This window comes from Stenella coeruleoalba (assembly GCF_951394435.1).
Source record: "Stenella coeruleoalba genome assembly, chromosome: 11".
In the NCBI taxonomy this organism is placed as follows: domain Eukaryota; kingdom Metazoa; phylum Chordata; class Mammalia; order Artiodactyla; family Delphinidae; genus Stenella; species Stenella coeruleoalba.
This window is the reverse complement of record NC_137157.1, coordinates 62,463,399-62,482,887: the sequence shown is the minus strand read 5'-3', so window position 1 is coordinate 62,482,887 and position 19,489 is coordinate 62,463,399. Positions and strand designations below refer to the sequence as shown.

The window sequence follows — 19,489 nt, the reverse complement described above, 5'->3', positions numbered from 1 at the left end:
TCTTCACTGTGGTGCATGGGCTTCTCATTGCTGGGGCTTCTCTTGTCGCGGAGCATGCGGGCTCTAGGCGCGCCGGCTTCAGTAGTTGTGGCTTGAGAGCTCTAGAGCTCAGGCTCAGTAGTTGTGGCTCACAGGCTTAGTTACTCCGCGGCATGTGGGATCTTCCCAGACCAGAGCTTGAACCCATGTCCTCTGCATTGGCAGGTGGATGCTTAACCACTGCACCACCAGGGAAGTCCCATTATATTTTTTAAAATAAGGAAACTGGGGTCAGTGATTGCACAGTTACTGGGTGGAAGAGTGAACTTAATCTTTGTCTGTTATACCATAGTTGCCTCTCAATTGTTGGAATTTCTCTTCAATTTTGCTTTTTAAAAAAAAAATATTTATTTATTTATTTGGGGCTGCATTGGGCTTTCGTTGCTGCACGCGGGCTTTCTCTAGTTGCAGTGAGCAGGAGCCACTCTTCGTTGTGGTGCGCGGCGGCCCTCTCACTGCGGTGGCCTCTCCCACTGCGGAGCATGGCCCCAGGCGCCCATGCGTCAGCAGTTGTGGCTCGCAGGCTCTAGAGCACAGGCTTAGCAGCTGTGGCGCACAGGCTTAGTTGCTCTGCGGCATGTGGGATCCTCCTGGACCAGGGCTCGAACCTGTGTCCCCTGCATTGGCAGGTGGATTCCCAACCACTGCGCCACCAGGGAAGTCCCCAATTTAGCTTTCTTAAGACAGTATTGGTACTTTTAAAGAAATATGAATTTGAGATTTTGGAAAACAACTGGGAAGGTGGTTAATTTTTAAAAATTATGTTTTAAGCAGAGCTTTAAGCTGGTAAGAAAGCAAATGAAATCTTCAGACCAAAAAAATCAGGAAGTACTAATCCAGAGAAAGAAGCAGGTGTTAAACTTAGGTCCTGCCCCTAATGCATCTGTTGATCCTTAGTGGCCCAGAGCTTAGATTTTCATCGCAGTGCTTAGAGACAGGACAAAAGATAAACTAGGGGAAAAAACAGCTTTCTCAGAGAAAAGGGAAAACTTGTCAGCTTTAGCCTTGGCTCTGGGTTGGTGGAAGGAGGGGTCTTATTCTAACCACAAATCCTCTTTGATGCAAAGTAGGGCTAAAATTCCCTACTTGTTCTCCAGAAACCCACGTTGAAAATTTTAAGTGATACCAGATTGGTAGTCTTACTGTGCAGTCATCCAGCAGAAAGAAAACAAATCCTCTGGGCTTCCCTGGTGGCGCAGTGTTTAGGAATCCGCCTGCCGATGCAGGGAACACGGGTTCGAGCCCTGGTCTGGTAAGATCCCACGTACCGTGGAGCGACTAAGCCTGTGCGCCACAACTACTGAGCCCGCGTGCCACAACTACTGAGCCCGCATGCCTAGAGCCTGTGCTCCACTACAAGAGAAGCCACCTCAATGAGAAGCCACCTCAATGAGAAGCCACCTCAATGAGAAGCCCGCGTGCCGCAACTAGAGAAAGTCTGAAGGCAGCAACAAAGACCCAACACAGCCAAAAATAAATAAATTAATTAATTAATTAAAAAAAAGAAAATACACTTTCAGGACAAATGAAATAATGCATTGTAACATAAGGCAGAATGCGGTTTTTGACTTGGGAAAAAATTTCCACTTACAGAATCATTCAGACTCTCTATCACAGCTTAGATGGCAATAAAAATTGTACTGTGGAAAATTGCTGTAGATAACTCAAAAATTTGTTCTAGGTACTCAAACACACACTAACATCAAAGATATGTGAATAGTTTTAATAAATTTAACAATACTTGCAAGTAGGTTGGGGTAAAGCAGTATTTCTATACTAATAGTATTTTATAAAAATATGTTTTTATTGTATAGGTAGCTAAATTTTACATATAAACATTTCAAGTTCATCTGCTTAAAAAGGTTTATATTTTCAAGTTGAGCCAAAAACTTTAAAATATTGTTTATTTAATATTTATTATTAGATTACATAATATTATTGGGGATTTTCTTCACATTTAAGTAATGGAAAAGTTTTGTCTAAATTTATAATTTTAATGCACTGACTTTTTTTTTTTTTTTTTTTTTTTTTTTTTTTTTTTTTTGCGGTGCGCCAGCCTCTCACTGTTGTGGCCTCTCCCGTTGCGGAGCACAGGCTCCGGATGCACAGGCTCAGCGGCCATGGCTCACGGGCCTAGCCGCTTCGCGGCATGTGAGATCTTCCCGGACCGGGGCATGAACCCGTGTCCCCTGCATTGGCAGGTGGACTCTCAACCACTGTGCCACCAGGGAAACCCTGCTCTGACCTTTAAAATTAACAAATGGATCCTTTTAATATTTAGCAGGTAACATCTAAAGGAACTGGCTTAAATCCTAATGCCAAAGTATGGCAAGAAATACCTCCAGGAAATACTGATGCCACTCCAGTAACTCATGGAACTGAAAGCTCTTGGCATGAAACAGCAGCCACATCAGGGTCTCATCCTGAGGGTAAGTCGTAAATATTTCATCAGATTGAATCATATTTTGGTTAAACATACGGCCAAACCAGTTTATAGAACTTTTAATAGATTCTTTGATTATTTGATAAAATATATTTATAAATGTTTAACATGTAATTTGTATACCATTCTCGTTTATTTCTAGTACGAATGGATTGTCACTAATTTCAGACAGTAGCTGTATCTTTGGGTTCAGCATTTAACCCATGTACAATATGGTATTTTTAAATTAGTTTTGATCTACCATCATTGTCAGTGTTACTTACTCACTGTTTGATCTTAGGCAAATGACTTAACCTCTCCATGCTTGTTGCCTTCATCTGTAAAACATTAACAATAGCAATTAATTTGGCATTGGTTTTTCTGAGAATTAAGTGAATAAAGAACATGAAGCTGTCTTATACATAGATAGTACAATGTAAGTTTAAGCTGTTGTTAATCATTTTAGCTTATCCATAATGGTCAAACTTACCTCCTTTGGACTCTTACTTAAAATCTTGTGGGTATTTTCCCAATTGCTAGAATTCTTTAAAATCTTGTTGTGCCCAGAGTGCCTAAAGATAGGATTTTAAAGAATTACTATTCACTTCCAGTATGTTTTCTTTAATACAGGTAATAGAGAACTTGCAGATGATATGTGTAAGGAATATGAAGTAATGTATTCATCTTGTGAAACCACAAGAACTACTACAGGCATTGAGGAATCAACTGATGGAATGATTTTGGGACCAGAAGATCTGAGTTACCAAATATATGATGTTTCTGGTAAACTTTATGGTTTTATTGTTAAAATGAGAATGCAGTATGCTAGTCTTTTTCCCCCTCCAGTCTTTTTATCATTGTTCTAGTAAACATGGCATTGATTGGTCTATTTTATTATTTGAAAAGAAGTTTATGTTAATGAAATATTAGGTGACTTTTATAAATACTGTTTTCAAATGGCCAAACATGAACATTGTAATTTAAAAAAAAAGTTTATTTTAAAGATCTTATTAAAGGAAAGTGTGAAATTAGAGATGAAAGGAGAAAACAGTCAATATAGTTAAAAAAGAGACCTAAATTACAATCTTTCAGAGTCCAAGTTTCTTGATCTATTAGTTGGGATCAACGCAAGTTCTGTCAATTTTCCCATCACTTTTGTCAGTGTGAAATGCATTTATAAATGTGAGATTGCAGGGATTAATTTTGAGAAAAAGGTTGTGTTATATCATAGTTCTACTACAGTTCAACTTGTGAGATATGTTTTTTTTCACATTCATTTAATTAGCATGGATTATTAATTGCTTGGACTTAAAATGGATAAAATTTAAAAGAAACTAAAGATAGACTGTAGAACCTGATTACCTAACTTTATTTTTCTAAGTTCTAAAGGGTTTCTTTGGAAAATAAGTGTAATAGGGAGTAGGCATCTCTGTCACTGCTTAGTTCCCTGGCATTAGTCAAGGTATATAAACCTTTGTTCTCAGTTTATTTATTATATATATCTGGATTAGATTTCTAAGGTCCGTCAGCTTGTAAGTTGATTTCTGAAGTAGAATGGGGTGGTATTTCCATATAGTAATTTAAGGTGGTTAGGTTTTGCTCCCTCCTTGTTATAATATACCTATCCTGGCTACTTTGAACTTAGAGTTGGTTTAAGTGAATTGGCAACCAACTGGTATTTTTAAAAGTTTGCTGTAATAACACTGAAAGCTTAAATGAAGTTATTATTCATTTAGCCAGCATTTGGGTGGATGAATTTTATATTAGAAGGGTTGCATATACTACATAGAAATAGAATGCTTCTTATTTCATTTTTAATGAAATTAATTTAATATCTAATATTTTGAATCTTGAGTAGTAAGACAAAGTAGTGGTAAAATCATGCACAAAATTTATCTTTACAGGAAAATATAGTGCTCTAAAATTAAGCAATGAAAAGAGTATTAAGAGATAGAAGTGGGTTTTTTTTTAATTGAAGTATAGTTGATTTACAATGTGTTAATTTCTGTACAGCAAAGGGATTCAGTAATACACACACACACACACACACATACACACACACACGTTCTTTTTTATATTCTTTTCCATTATGTTTTATCACAGAATGTTGAATATAGTTCCCTGTGCTATACAGTAGGACCTTGTTTATCCATTCTTTATATAATAGTTTGCATCTACTAGCCCCAAACTCCCAATCCATCCCTCCCCTACCCTACCTCCCCCTTGGCAACAACAAGTCTGTTAAGAGATAGAAGTTTAAGGAGTGTGACTAACATCAGATTTACTACCGATAGTACAGATGTGGAGCCATATATATATCCCACTTTGTGTAGTTCCTGTCTTCAAATTTAGATTACTGTTACTTTTGTTTATGTATATAAATTTATTTGTTTTTTTGGCTGCGTTGGGTCTTCGTTGCTGTGTGTGGGCTTTCTCTAGTTGCGGCATGTGGGCTTCTCACTGCGGTGGCTTCTCTTGTTGCAGAGCACAGGTTCTAGGCGCGCAGGCTTCAGTAGTTGTGTCTCACGGGCTCAGTAGTTGTGGCTTGAGGGCTCAGTAGTTGTGGCTTGTGGGCTCAGTAGTTGTGGCTCACGGGCTCTAAAGCGCAGGCTCAGTAGTTGTGGTGCACGGGCTTAGTTGCTCCACGGCATGTGGGATCTTCCCGGACCAGGGCTCAAACCCGTGTTCCCTGCATTGGCAGGCGGATTCTTAACCACTGCGCCACCAGGGAAGCCCCTAGATTACTATTACTTTTTTTTTTTTTTTTTTTTGGTGGTACGCAGGCCTCTCACTGTTGTGGCCTCTCCCGTTGTGGAGCACAGGCTCCGGACGCACAGGCTCAGCAGCCATGGCTCACGGGCCCATGACCAGGTCACAAACCCGTGTCCCCTGCATCGGCAGGCGGACTCCCAACCGCTGCACCACCAGGGAAGCCCCACTATTACTTTTGTTCTTTGAGTTTTCATTAAAGGAATAAATAGTTATCACATTTTTTTAAGTATTTAGGGTAATGTTTTACAATATGGTATCCAAGTGCTTTTAGTATTACCGATGATTTGTTAATTACTTGATAAAATATGTAATTTAAAAACTGATATGAGGGCTTCCCTGGTGGCGTAGTGGTTGAGAGTCTGCCTGCCAATGCAGGGGACGTGGGTTCGTGCCCCGGTCCGGGAAGATCCCACATGCCGCAGAGCAGCTGGGCCCGTGAGTCATGGCCGCTGAGCCTGCGCGTCGGGAGCCTGTGCTCCGCAACAGGAGAGGCCACAACAGTGAGAGGCCCGCGTACCGCAAAAAAAAAAAAAAAAAAAAAAAAAAAACTGATATGAAATCTGTCTAAAGAAAGAAGAATAGATAGGTTAAAAGGTAGACCTTGTGTGTATCTGAATTCTAAAAAGAATAAAAATACAGTTTTCTGGTGATTTTAATTTGTGCATACTTTGTGGCTTACTCTGAAAACAATATGTAAAGTTTACTACCTATGGTAATTAGATATTAACTTTTCCCCTCTTGTTTTCTACTATCAGGAGAAAGCAACTCAGCAATTTCTACAGAAGAACTAAAAGAGTGTTTGAAGAAACAATTAGAATTCTGTTTCTCACGGTACACTATCATTTTTAAACTGACCTTTCTCCGTTTTGAATTGTTTGATTAGTAGATGTGAAATACCTATGAAATAGAATGGAAAAATGGTTTTAATTTCCTTTGGTGATGTATTTTGGTATCATTCTTCAGTATATTTCTTAACTAGATTTAAAGATGTGGTCTCCAGTTGATTATGTAAAGGGTCTAGTCCCAGTAGAAAGATAATGAAATTTCTTTTGGATATTTTTCCTATAATCATATTCATTTTTAGGGTTCTCTATGTTTTTAGTAGTTTGCTCTTGTAATCTTTGAGCATAGAGTTATTTTTAATAAGATGTGGATGGGTATAGAATTTATATTACCAGTTTCTTCTATTAAATAAAGAGTTCCTTCAGGCAAACATTTCAAGATACCTTATTTACAGATAAGAATTAAGAATTATGTAGGTATATTTATAGCTTAGATGTATAAACCTTCAGTATGTAGAACTGCCCCTTCCAAAATAAACAGAAGTTTGGATATGTGTGCAAATGTAATACCTTCTGTTTTTTGGAGGAGGACCAGTAAACCAATTTTTTAAGCTAGAAACCTGGATTTTATCATAGACTTCTTTATTTCCTTACATATAATACAGTCTTGACTCAGTTTTAATTGATTCTTCATCCTGAATATCTCCCTTTTCTTCTCCACCTTTTTCTTCTTTGCCTTTATAGTCTAGTACAGGCCCTAGTTTTATGAAAACAAGACCCTTCTAGTCAGTTGTGCCTATGATGCAATTCATTTTGTCTCCCATACTTGTCATAGTTGTTTTAAAATCTTTGCCGACTAGCTGGATCATTTGTGTGTCTGCTTATATTTGAGGGTTTTTTTCTCTTGATTGTCACAATTTCCTGGCTTTTTGCATGTCTTATAAATTTTGATTATAATTTGGACACTACATATGCTGGGCACTACATAATAAAAGAAACTAGAAAGCTGCAGTGTCATAATTTTTCTCTCTAGACAAGAGTTGAGCTTTCTTCTGGTAAGCGGAAGCAGATTGATTTCTTCAATCCAGTTAAGGATTGAGCTGAGTCAGGGCTGAGCAGCAACTTTAATTAGACTCGATCGACCTCTGATTTATCTCTGTTCCTTAGGCATGACCTTCTTAGGCTTTTGATTTAGAAGTTGGCAGGTTTCTGTTACCTCAGTTGTGAAACACCAAGGGAAATTTAGTTCTGTTCTTCAGAGGTTTGAGATGAGCTCTTTAGCCTCTTACCCTGTACAGCTTCAAAATCTGGCAAATGTCTTGTCAGGGAGACCTGTCTTAGGTTTGATGCAAGGTTGCTTCTTCTACTGGGGCTTCCACAAGACCACAAAGATTTTACTCTCCGTTTTCAGCCTTCCATCTTTCAGGGTCCCAGCCTTCCATCTTCCTCCTTAGAACTCAGTAAATGTCATATAGAGGAAAATCAGCTGTGTATTGGGGGCTCCTTTAGCTTCCAATTCATAATACCAGTCTTGTGCAACTGCCTAAAATAAAGCTCTACTAGTTTCTTTCTGGTCCAGGATCTGCAGATATCCTTGGAAAAGAAAGATTATCTTTCTGGAATTTCATTTTGTCCTTGTAGCTTCTACAGTTTTTATTTCCAAAAACATGATTTTTTTGTAATCTATCCAAGTTTTTTTAGTTGTTGCAGCATGAGCTCTGGCTTATCATGATCTATCACATCCTACTCAGAACTACGATACAGTTCAAACCAGCCGGGTAATTGCCATTTGTAGCTCAGTAGAATTGCCACTAAGACATATTAGGTATTAGTCATGAACATAATAGGTATTAGTCATAATCCTCGATGTTATATATCTATTAATTTGACTTACTTCTGACAAGGTAGTTTCTTTAAGGGTGTGTCATACTGTTTTATAAGGAGAGACTGGCTGAAAGTCTGAGTTGATTTAGGCTACAGCCTTTTAGTTGTACAATATTATGTTTACAGTTGTCTTGTTTTCAAGTTCTTAAAGAATATCTGGTTGACTAGTATGTTCCTTTTTTTTTAATAAATAAATTTATTTATTTTATTTTTGGGTCTTCGTTGCTGTGCGCAGGCTTTCTCTAGTTGCGGCGAGCGGAGGCTACTCTTCGTTGCAGTACGCAGGCTTCTCATTGCGGTGGCTTCTCTTGTTGCGGAGCACAGGCTCTAGGCACCAAGGCTTCAGTAGTTGTGGCACACGGACTCAGTAGTTGTGGTTTGTGGGCTCCAGAGTGCAGGCTCAGTAGTTGTGGCACACGGGCTTAGTTGCTCTGCGGCATGTGGGGTATTCCCGGATCAGGGCTCGAACCGTGATCCCTGCATTGGCAGGTGGATTCTTAACCACTGTGCCACTAGGGAAGCCCTGTTCTTTCTTTTATGAAGAAGTGAGTTTAACTGTTACTGGTATCCTCTCTATTCTTTTTCCCCCAAGACAAATAACCACCACTTGTTGACAATTGTAACCTTAAAAAGGTAATTACTACTCTATTTTAGTATAATTTGAATGTAAAGGCCTGGACCCTACTCTTTGCCAAGTACTAAGGCTTTGTCATTTTGAATGACAAAGATCCTTTGGGGAACCTGTATTCTGACTGGGGGAGACAAAACAATAAACATAATAAATAAGCAGCTTAGAAGTGTGTTAGGTGATAAGTGCTATGGAAAAAAGTAGAGCGGAATAAGCAAGGGAAGAGGGGAATCAGGAGTACTTGGGTGGTTTCAGAATAGGGTGGTCATTGAGAAGGTGGCTTTTAAGCAAAGATTTCTAGCTGTTTATAACCAGACTGCTTCAAAGGTTTGATAAATACAAAGGTTTGTAAATAACAAGACATGAATTTGATTCTCCTTCAGTTTGTTGAACAAGATTTTATGTGTAAGATAGAGCATTTGTATCTTCTTTTTTAAAAAATGTATCTTAGTCTTTTGTCTTAATTTAAAATGTTTTATATTTATTATTTTAACTTTATTATTTAAATTTAAATAAAAAGTCAAACATACCTATTAAAAAATGCAAACATTAAGAAACTGAAAATCCTCCATGATCCAACTCATGGTTTACACTACAATTTTCTCCACATGCATATTCTAACATCAGTGATAAGGTATTTATAAGATGGAACAAAACTGTATGTAATATTTTGTAATATACTTTAATATTAAGCCTCTTTCCACATCAATATAATTTCATAAATTCCTTGTTCAAAACTGTTGGGCACAATGTATTTGGGGATTCAGAAACTTTCCAGAAGTTGTTAGAATGTATCTGTTGTATATTACGTATTTTCATAGTTCACTGTGTTATTTCTGATAGCATAATTTTGTTTTCCTAGGTTTAGTGACAAAAGTTAATAAGGCATCTCTTTTCTTTAGGTGCTTTTTAAGATTTGTTTGTTTTATTGGACTGTTGCTTCTCTTATTCCTTTCAGAGAAAATTTGTCAAAGGATCTTTACCTGATATCTCAAATGGACAGTGATCAGTTCATCCCAATTTGGACAGTTGCCAACATGGAAGAAATAAAAAAGCTGACCACAGACCCTGACCTAATTCTTGAAGTGTTGAGATGTATGTAAATCGTACCTTTTAGCTTACTTTTAAAATCAAAGATTAAATATTCTTTTGACTTCTGATCATGCAGGAAATTGTTTTTAACTCCATATTTTTTGCTATTCTGTGCTAATAATTTATCTGTTTTTACTGACTGGTACATATATAGCTTGTATATCAGTTCTGTACCTTGGTTGTTCATCTTGATACCCATTTACTCAAGTATAAGCAATTAAACCTCTGTTTTCTGGGCTATTAGAAAGCTATATGTGTCATTATCACACCCTGTAAAGCAATCTGTTTCAAACTTTTGAACAAAAGTAATAAGTAAACTTTATATCACAACCCAATACACACATACACACAACTGAAATATTAATAGTAGATTAATACTAAATGCTTGAAATGAGTTCATTTCTTTTATTATAAAATTGTTTTCACAACCTATTAAAAGAGTTGCGACCTGCAGTTTGACAAACACTGCTCCAAAGTTTGGTAAAGAATTTATATTTTAGATTGAGGCTTAAGAATTTTTAGTGGTGTTTGTGTCTTATATCAGCATTTCTTGGTAACCTCTCTTATACAGGTTTTGTTAACTCCTTGAGTAAAGGTGGATCTTCACTTTTTTTTGAAATTCGTTGAAATGTTTGAAAGTTAAATAAAGCAAGTCCAGTAGTAGACTTTCATGGGAGTAGGGATTTCCATTGTCAGAGGGATAAAAACATTTATGAAATCTCTGATCAGTTTGTACAGATCAAACCAGTCTTGATCTGGTTTGACCAGATCTTAAAATGACCCAGTCTTGTCAACATTTAAAGAATTTGCCAAGAGACAGAATCTCCTACCTCCAAGGGCTGAAACCTAGCACTTATACACAGGCCTTCTTCCTTAACAACTACTTTTATTCTCTCTACTTACCTGCACAGGAAGATGTGACATATTATCCTTTGAAGGGACTAGAAATAAAAGTTTTGGCTTGTGGTACTACCTTCATTCTATATTAACTCAAAACCAGCATCTGAAAGAAAGATTGTAATCATTTATATATAATTCTTGGTTTTAAGTGTTTCTCAGACTTTAATTTTAAGGAGAATTTTTTCACATATCAAAGCTCATTACATTCCCTAGAGTAGTGTTTGGCTAATGCAGTACATTGATTTTACTTGAAATAAAGAATTTGGTAATTGTATACAGGGAAGTGCCCTATGAGATATAAATATTGTATACTCCTTAAAGGCTTCTTTTCAACTCCAACACTGTGCCACGTCACAAAATAAGTACACTGAGTATTTGTGCAATGAATAACATTGGACAATGTTCTTTGCATATCAGTCTCAAGATACTTTATTGTAACTGTGATCTTTGATTCTACAACTTAATTTCTTTAAGATGTTAGCCTCTGCTAATTTATTCAGTTGGAAATTGAAATGAATAGTTTTTTAATGGAATTATTAATATCACTATTTTTACACTTTTGAATGAAACATCTTTAAAATTTCAGCTTCTCCCATGGTGCAAGTTGATGAGAAGGGCGAGAAAGTGAGACCAAGTCATAAGCGTTGTATTGTAATTCTTAGAGAGATTCCGGAAACAACACCAGTAGAGGTAAATCATTAGTATTGTTAAAGCTAAATATTCTTAACTGTTTATTTTATTTTCAGTAATTTTTAATAGATTTATTTATTTTTGTTTATTTTTTTGGCTGCATTGGGTCTTCGTTGCTGCGCGCAGGCTTTCTCTAGTTGCGGCGAGCGGGGGCTACTTTTCGTTGTGGTGCATGTGCTTCTCATTGTGGTGGCTTCTCTTGTTGTGGAGCACAGGCTCTAGGCGTGCAGGCTTCAGTAGTTGTGGCACACGGGCTTAGTTGTTCTGTAGCATGTGGGATCTTCCCGGACCAGGGCTCGAGCCCATGTCCCCTGCATTGGCAGGCAGATTCTTAACCACTGTGCCACCAGGGAAGTCCCTCTGAGTTTTGATAATCATCTTTTTCTAAATCCATATATTTTTTTGAGTTTTAGTTTTTAATTAAATCAGTTATGAAAAACAAGATATCTGTGCACAGTTCATGTCTGTGACTATTGTAGACAGAGCATTTGGAGTAAATGAAAATGCATAAAATACTTCGCACCTAGAAAATGTTAATGTAGGACAGTCCCCCCACCCACCCACACCTGTTTTTTTGGACAATGACAGGACTGGAAAGATTGTACTCTTAAGCAGAATTTAGCTTGCCACTAGGATTGAAATAATACTTCAGTTTTGCTGATTATAAAATAAGCTTCCATCCCTAAATCATGCACAAAATTTGCACTATAACTATGCATGTTCTTGTTTCAGAGTATAATTCTACTCAACAGAAAAATGGGCAGAAGGCGTAAACAGTTACTAAGTAAAGAAATAGAAAAGACCAAAAGACATGAAGAGGAAAAAAAAAATGCCCATTTTTGATATATTTTTAGAGTTAACTGAAGATTTTCTTTTTTAGGAAGTAAAAGCTTTGTTTAAAAATGAAAACTGCCCCAAGGTGATAAGCTGTGAATTTGCACACAATAGCAACTGGTATATCACTTTCCAGTCAGACACAGATGCACAGCAGGTGAGAAGAAAACTTTTCTTCTGATTTGAAGTCCTGGTGATAAAAGCAGTAGTGTATATTTTAATTGAGAAAAATGTGTGCTTACAGTAATGTTTGTAAAGACTTTGGAGAACCTTGTTCACCTTTTTGGTGTTGCTTATTAATTGGTTTCCTTTTTGATGATCTTCTTAAAGCTTTTTTTGTTTCAATTTAAGAACAGTTTGTTTCCTATCAGTAAAAATATTAACAATTTTTAAATTAACATGGGGATCAGAGACTATGTACTCAGTAGTTAGTATTTCTATTACAGAGTAGGCCCGCAATATATATAACTTCTGTTCTGATTCTTGGTATTTTGACATAATGATTTTACTCTTAATTGTTATCATGGCCTATTTAAAGATAAGAAAAGTAATATTCCTTTGAAACAAAAATTTCTATAATAGCCTTTTAAAACCTTGTACTGATTTTTTTTTTAATTCTTCATCTTAGAAGGCCCTCCGAACCCATTTTAAAATTGATATGTAGTGATATTTTGGGTCTGTTTTGAATTTTGTGAGTATGTGTCAGTAGAAATCCATAGTAGTTTAATATACAATAAATGTGAACTGTAGCTGAAGTCTTAAATTTTTACTTTTTCATTCCCTGTCACCTGCATAATGGGATCACCTTCAGAATTTTTTATTGTTTAGTTTAGAGATAGTTGCAATTACCAAAACTCTCTTGATAGAATAATGATGGCTTTAATGAAATGTTTGAATGCTAATGAAAGTTCCTTCCTGCTTTGTTAACAGGCTTTTAAATACTTAAGAGAAGAAGTTAAGACATTTCAGGGCAAGCCAATCATGGTAAGAAACATTTGTTAGTCCATCATGAGACAAGAAGGTTTTTGTTGTCTGTCTATTAACAAAGATGAATAACATTTTATAAAACCCATAATGATTTTAAAAAAATTTCTGGCTCATATGAAATGCTATTTCAGGAAATTAGTGATAGAATGTCAAAATACTTTGTAAACAGCAGTTTCTTCTAGAAGTATAACTTCAGACAGCATGAAGTTTAAGTTAGATGCTGATTGACAATGTGTAAGATAATCATAGAACTCAATCCTGCTCTTAGGAGCAGGAATAATTTTTTAGTAACAAAGGTGGAAAACATTCTCAGTACTTTCATTTCAATTAACTGCATCACTGCATTAATAGCCATTTGGGAACCAGGAAATTGTCGTTGATGACACTTGCTCACAGTTTACATGTCTAATCTGTTCTCACATCCTATGAAATCTGCCTTCAAAACTTCTTTCAATCATTACTACCATTGTTTAGGCTTGAGCAATTGGAATAGCCTTTTAGTTGTTAGGCCTTCAGCTTTCCCCTCCTTACAGTCCATCCTCCACATTATTTTAAGTGTGAAAGTAATACCTATATGTGGTAAGAAAGTCAAATGATTTATAGTAAATAAGTTAATTAAATCTCCCTGTTCCAGATTCCTCCAGTCATTTTCCCTAGAGGTGATGAGAGAGAGCAGTTTTTTCTGCACCTATCTAAGAATTTTCTTTCTGTCTTTACGTGAATGGAAATATATAGTATATACACGCCTATTCTTTTCTCATAATAGATATTTTCATTCACCATTGTTACAGGTATACATTTAATATTGTTCCGTGATTTAATTATTAAGTTGTTCTATTTACAAATAATTTGTAACATATGCTTTCTTTAAAAGTTTTTTTTATTGTGATAAAATATGCATACATACAATTTACCATTTTTAAGTGTACAGCTAACCCAGTGGTGTTTAGTACATTCACATTGCTATGCAACCATCACCGGTATTTATTTCCAGAACTTTGCAGCATCCCCAGAAACTCTATACCCATGAAACCATAACTTCCCATTCTTCCCAGCTGCTGGTAACTTCCCTTCTAGTCTCTGTCTTTCTGAATTTACCTATTTTAGATACCACATATAAATGGAATCATGCAATATTTGTCCTTTTGTATCTGGCTTATTTCACTTAGCATAATATTTTCCAGCTTCATCTATGTGGAGCATGTGTCAGAACTTCATTACTTTTTATTGGCTGAATAATATTCCATTGTATGTATATACCACATTTTGTTTATTCATTATCTATTGAAGGATGCTTAGGTTGCTTCCGTCTTTGGATTACTGTGAATAATGCTGCACAACTATCTGAGTCCCTGCTTTCAACTCTTTTGGGTATATACTAGGAATTACTGGGTAATATGATAATTATATGTTTAACATATTGAGGAGTGCATAACTGTTTCCAAAGCAGTTGTATCCTTTTATATTCCCACCAGCAATGGAGGAGGATTCAAATTTTTCTACATCCTTAACAACACTTGTTATTTTTGCTTTTTGGATAAAGCCCTCATCCTAATGGGTAGAAAGTGGTATCTCATCATGGTTTTCTGCTTCGTTTTCCTAGTGACACATGATATCGGGCATCTTTTCATGTGCTTCTTTGCCATTTATATGTCTTTTTTGGAGAAATGTCTGTTCAAATCCTTTGACCATTTTTTAAATTGGGTTATTTGTTGTTGAGCTGTACCAGATCTTTATATATTCTGGATATTAAACTCTTGTCAGATATATGATCTGCAAATATTTTCTCCCATTTTGTGGGTTATCTTTTTTACTCTCTTGAAGTGTCTTTGAGGCTCAAAAGCTTTTAATTTTTATGAAGTCCAATTAATTTTTTTGTTATCTGTGCTTTTGTTGCCATACTTCATAAATTGTTGCCAAATCCAAGATCATGAAATGTTTCCCCTATGTTTTCTAAGGGTTTTATAATATTAGCCTTTCCTTTTAATTGAAATATAGTTGATGTACAATATTATGTTCATTTCAGGTATACTACATAGTGATTTGACATTTGCATACATTATGAAATGATCACCGTGTTAAGTCTAGTAACCATCTGTCCCCATGCAAAGTTAATACAATATTATTTAACCATATTCTTTTTAAAAAATATTCATTCATTCATTCATTCATTCATTTTGGCTGTGCTGGCTCTTAGTTGGGGCACGTGGGATCTTCATTGTGGCATGCGGACTTTAGTTGCGGCATGCAGGCTTCTTAGTTGCGGCACGTGGACTCTTAGTTGCGGCACGCGTGCGGGATCTAGTTCCCCGACCAGGGATCAAACCCGGGCCCCCTACATTGGGAGCGTGGAGTCTTAACTACTGGACCAGCAGGAAACTCCCTGACCATATTCTTTATGCTGTATATTACATCCCCATGGCTTATTTATTGTATAACTGGAGGCTTGTACCTCTTAATTCCATTCACCTATTTACCTGCCCCACAACCCCCTCCCCTCCGTCAACTACCCAAATGTTCTCTGTATCTATGAGTCTGTTTTCATTTTGTTTTGTTTGTTTTATTTTTTAGTTTCCACATATAAGTGAGATCATGTGGTATTTGCTTTTCTCTGTCTTACCTCACTTAGCATAATTACCCTCTAGATCCATCCATGTTGTCACAAATGGCAAGATTTCTTTTTTATGGCTGAGTAATACTCCACTGTGGATATATATCACATCTTCTTTATCCATTCATCTATTGATGGGGACTTAGGTTGCTTCCATATCTTGGCTGTTGTAAATAATGCTGCAGTGAATATAAGGGTGCATATATCTTTTGGAATTAGTAGTTTTGATTTCCTTGGGTAAATACCCAGAAGTGAAATTGCTGGATCCTATAGGAGTTCCATTTTTAATTTCTTGAGGAAGCTCCATACTGTTTTTCCATAGTGGCTGCACCAATTTACAATCCTACAAGTGCACAAGGGTTCCCTTTTCTCCACATCTTCGCCAACACTTGTTATTTGTTGTCTTTTTGATGATAGCCATCTGACGGTTTTGAGATGGTATCTCACTGTGGTTTTGATTTCCATTCCTCTGATTATTAGTGATGTGGAGCATCTTTTCTGTCTGTGGCCATCTGTGTGTCTTCTTTGGGGGAATAAAAAGTCTGTATTCCGGTCCTCTGCCCATTTGTATATGGTGTGAGAATGTAGTCCAATTTGATTCTTTTGCATGTAGCTATCCAGTTTTCCCAGCTCTCTTTAAGAGGCTGTCTTTTCCCCATTGTTTATTCTTGCCTCCTTTGCCATAGATTAATAGGCCAAATATGTGTGGATTTATTTCTGGGCTCTCTCTTTGGTTTCATTGATCTGTGTGTCTCTTTTTGAGCTAGCACCATACTATTTGATTATTGAAGCTTTGTAATATAGTTTGAAATCTGGGAGCGAAATACCTCCAGCTCTGTTTTTCTTCCTCAAGATTGCTTTGGTATTTGAGGTCTTTTGGTATCCATACAGAGTTTAGAATTACTGTTCTATTTCTGTGAAAAATGCCCTTGATATTTTGATAGAGATTGCTTTGAATCTGTAGATTGCCTTGCTTAGTTTGGTCATTTTAACAATATTAATTCTTCAGTCCATGAGCATGGTGTACCATTTCGTTTGTTTGTGTCATCTTTGGTTTCTTTCATCAATGCCTGATAGTTTTCAGAGGATAAGTCATTTACCTCTTTGGTTAGATATTTTATTTTTTGATGCAGTTATAAATGGGATTGTTTTCTTAAAATCTCTTTCTGATAGTTCATTATTAATGTATAGAAGGGCAACAGATTTCTGTGTATTAGTTTTGTATCATACAGCTGTACTGAATTCATTTATTTTAATAGATTTTTGATAGCATCCTTAGGCTTTTCTGTATATAGTATCATGTCATTTACAAACAGTGACAGTTTTACTTCTTCCTTTCCAATTTGAATTCTTTTTATTTCTCTTCCTCGTTATTGCTATGGCTAGGACTTCCAGTACTATATTGAATAAAAATGGCAAGAGTGGGCATCCTTGTCATGTTCCTTAACTTACTGGAAACGCTTCAGCTTTTCGCCATTGAGTATGATGTTGGCTGTGGGTTTGTCATATATAGCCTTTATTATGTTGAGGTATGTTCCTTATATACCCACTTATTGGGTATATAAGGAACATACCTGTCATAAATGTTAAATGTTTAATTTTCAAAAGCTTTTTCTACATCTGTTGAGATGATCATATGATTTTTATGTTCAGTTTGTTAAAGTGATATATCATATTGATTTATTTGCAGATATTAAACCATCCTTGATCCCTGAGATAAATCTTACTTGATCATGATGTGTGATCTATTTAATGTATTGTTGAATCCTGTTTGCTAATATTTCGTTGAGGATGTTAGCATCCATGTTCATCAGTGATATTGGCCTGTAGTTTTCTTTTTTGTGTCTAGTTTTGGTATCTAGGTGATGCTGGCCTCATAGAATAAGCTCAGAAGCATTCCTCCTTCAATTTTTTGGAATAGTTTAAGAAGAATAGGTGTTAATGCATCATTAAATGTTTTGTAGAATTCCCCTATGTAGCTGTCTGTCTGGTCCTGGGTGGGTGAGATTTTTGCGTCCACCCTTTAGGAGCAGATTCTCTGTTTCCTACAATCTTCTCAGTGTCCAGTATGCAAGCTCCACTGATTTTCAAAGCCAGACCTGGTGCCTCATCTTCTTGTTTTAGGACCCTCAGCCTGGGGAGCCCGATGTGGCATTTGGACCCCTTGCTCCTTGGGGGAGGAACTCTACAATTGTGATATTCTTCCTGTTTGTGGGTCACCAACCAGGGGGTTTGGGTCCTGACTATGTCTCATTTCCACCCATTCTACTCATCTCATGCTTCCTTTTTCATGTCTTTAGTTGTCTTTAGGAAAATCTTTTCTGCTAGTCTTCAGGTTGTTGTCATAGATACTTGTTCTGTAAGTACTTGTAAATTTGGTGTGTCCATGGGAGGAGCTGGGTTTATTTCTGGGTTCTCTATTTCCATTTAATTGATCTGTATGTCTGTCTTTATGCCAGTACCACACTATTTCAATTACTGTAGCTTTGTAGTAAGATTTGAAAACGAGAAGTATGAGCTGTTCAATTTTACTGTTCTTTTTTAATACTGTTGAGGGTATTCAGGGCCACTTGAAATTTCATATGAATTTTAGGTTGGAGTTTTCTGTTTCTCCAAGCAAATGCCATTGGGACTTTGATAGTACACTGAGTCTGTATATCATTTGAATATTGTTGTCATCTTAACAATATTGAGTCCTCCAATCCATGAACATGGGTTTCATTCTATTTATTTAGGTTTTTCATTTCTTTCAGCAATTTGTAATAGTTTTCATTGTATAGGTGATGTATTCCTAAGTATTTTGTTCTTTTTGATATTGTTGTCGATGGAATTTTCTTAATTTCCTTTTCAGATTGTTCATTCCTAGTGTATAGAAATACAACCATTTTGAGTGTTGATTTTATATCCTGCATCTTTGCTGTACTAGTTGATTAGATCTAACTTTTTTGGGGGGTGGGGGTGGGGGTCTGATTCTTTAAGAATTTTCTACATGTAAGATCATGTCATTTACAAACAGATCATTTTACTTCTCCTTTCTAGTTTGGATGTCTTTTATTACTTTTTCTTGCCTAATTGCTCTGGCTAGAACTCCCAATACTATGTTGAGCGAAATGGCAAAAGTGGGCATCCTTGTCTTGTTCTTGATCTTAGGGGAAAAACCATCAGTCTTTTACCACTGAGTGTGATATCAACTATGTGCTTTTCACGTACGGCCTTTGTCATGTTGATGAAGTTCCCTTCCCTTCCCAGTTTGAGTATTCTTACCTTGAAAGTGTGGAATTCTTTGAAATGCTTTTTCTGTATCAATTGAGATGATCATGTGTGTTTTTCCTTTGTTCTGTTAATGTGCCATATTACATTGATTTTCTTATGTTGAACCACCCCACCTCCCATCCTCCCTCCCCACCCTCCCACTCCCATTTCTGGAATAAATCCCACTTGGTCAAGATGTATTTTTTTGTGGATTTTTAAAATCTATATTCATAAGGGATATTGGCCTGTAGGTTTTATCCCCCCTTGTAGTGTCTTTGTCTGTTTTATCAGAGTAATACTGGCCTCTTAGAATGAGTTAGGAAGTGTTTCTTCTTCTTCAACTTTTTTGGAAGAGTTTGAGAAGGATTGGTGTTAATTGAGAAGGATTGGTGAAATTTTTTTCTTTTCTTTTTCATTATGGTTTATTACAGGATATTGAATATAGTTCCCTGTGCTGTACAATAGAATCTTGTTGTCTATCCATTCTGTATATAATAGTTTCCATCTGCTAGTCCCAAACTCCCAATCCAACCCTCCCTCACCCCTCCTCCCCTTGGCAACCACAAGTCTGCTCTCTACATATATGACTCTGTTTC

The 19,489-nt window shown here is 36.4% G+C and overlaps 1 protein-coding gene across 4 annotated transcripts in view; it reads left to right on the top strand.

Annotated features, from left to right (window-relative positions):
• Positions 1–19,489, top strand: part of LARP4 (La ribonucleoprotein 4) — a 66,928-nt gene that overhangs the window by 16,051 nt on the left and 31,388 nt on the right. For 2 of the 4 annotated variants that reach the window (XM_079938374.1, XM_079938372.1), the window contains exons 2-8: positions 2,321–2,468; positions 3,092–3,244; positions 5,989–6,064; positions 9,486–9,622; positions 11,106–11,209; positions 12,090–12,200; positions 12,974–13,027. In XM_079938374.1, coding sequence (XP_079794500.1) covers positions 2,321–2,468; positions 3,092–3,244; positions 5,989–6,064; positions 9,486–9,622; positions 11,106–11,209; positions 12,090–12,200; positions 12,974–13,027 — 783 coding nt within the window. The remainder of the gene's footprint in view (positions 1–2,320; positions 2,469–3,091; positions 3,245–5,988; positions 6,065–9,485; positions 9,623–11,105; positions 11,210–12,089; positions 12,201–12,973; positions 13,028–19,489) is intronic. The other 2 variants (XM_079938375.1, XM_079938373.1) reach the window with 1 other exon arrangement.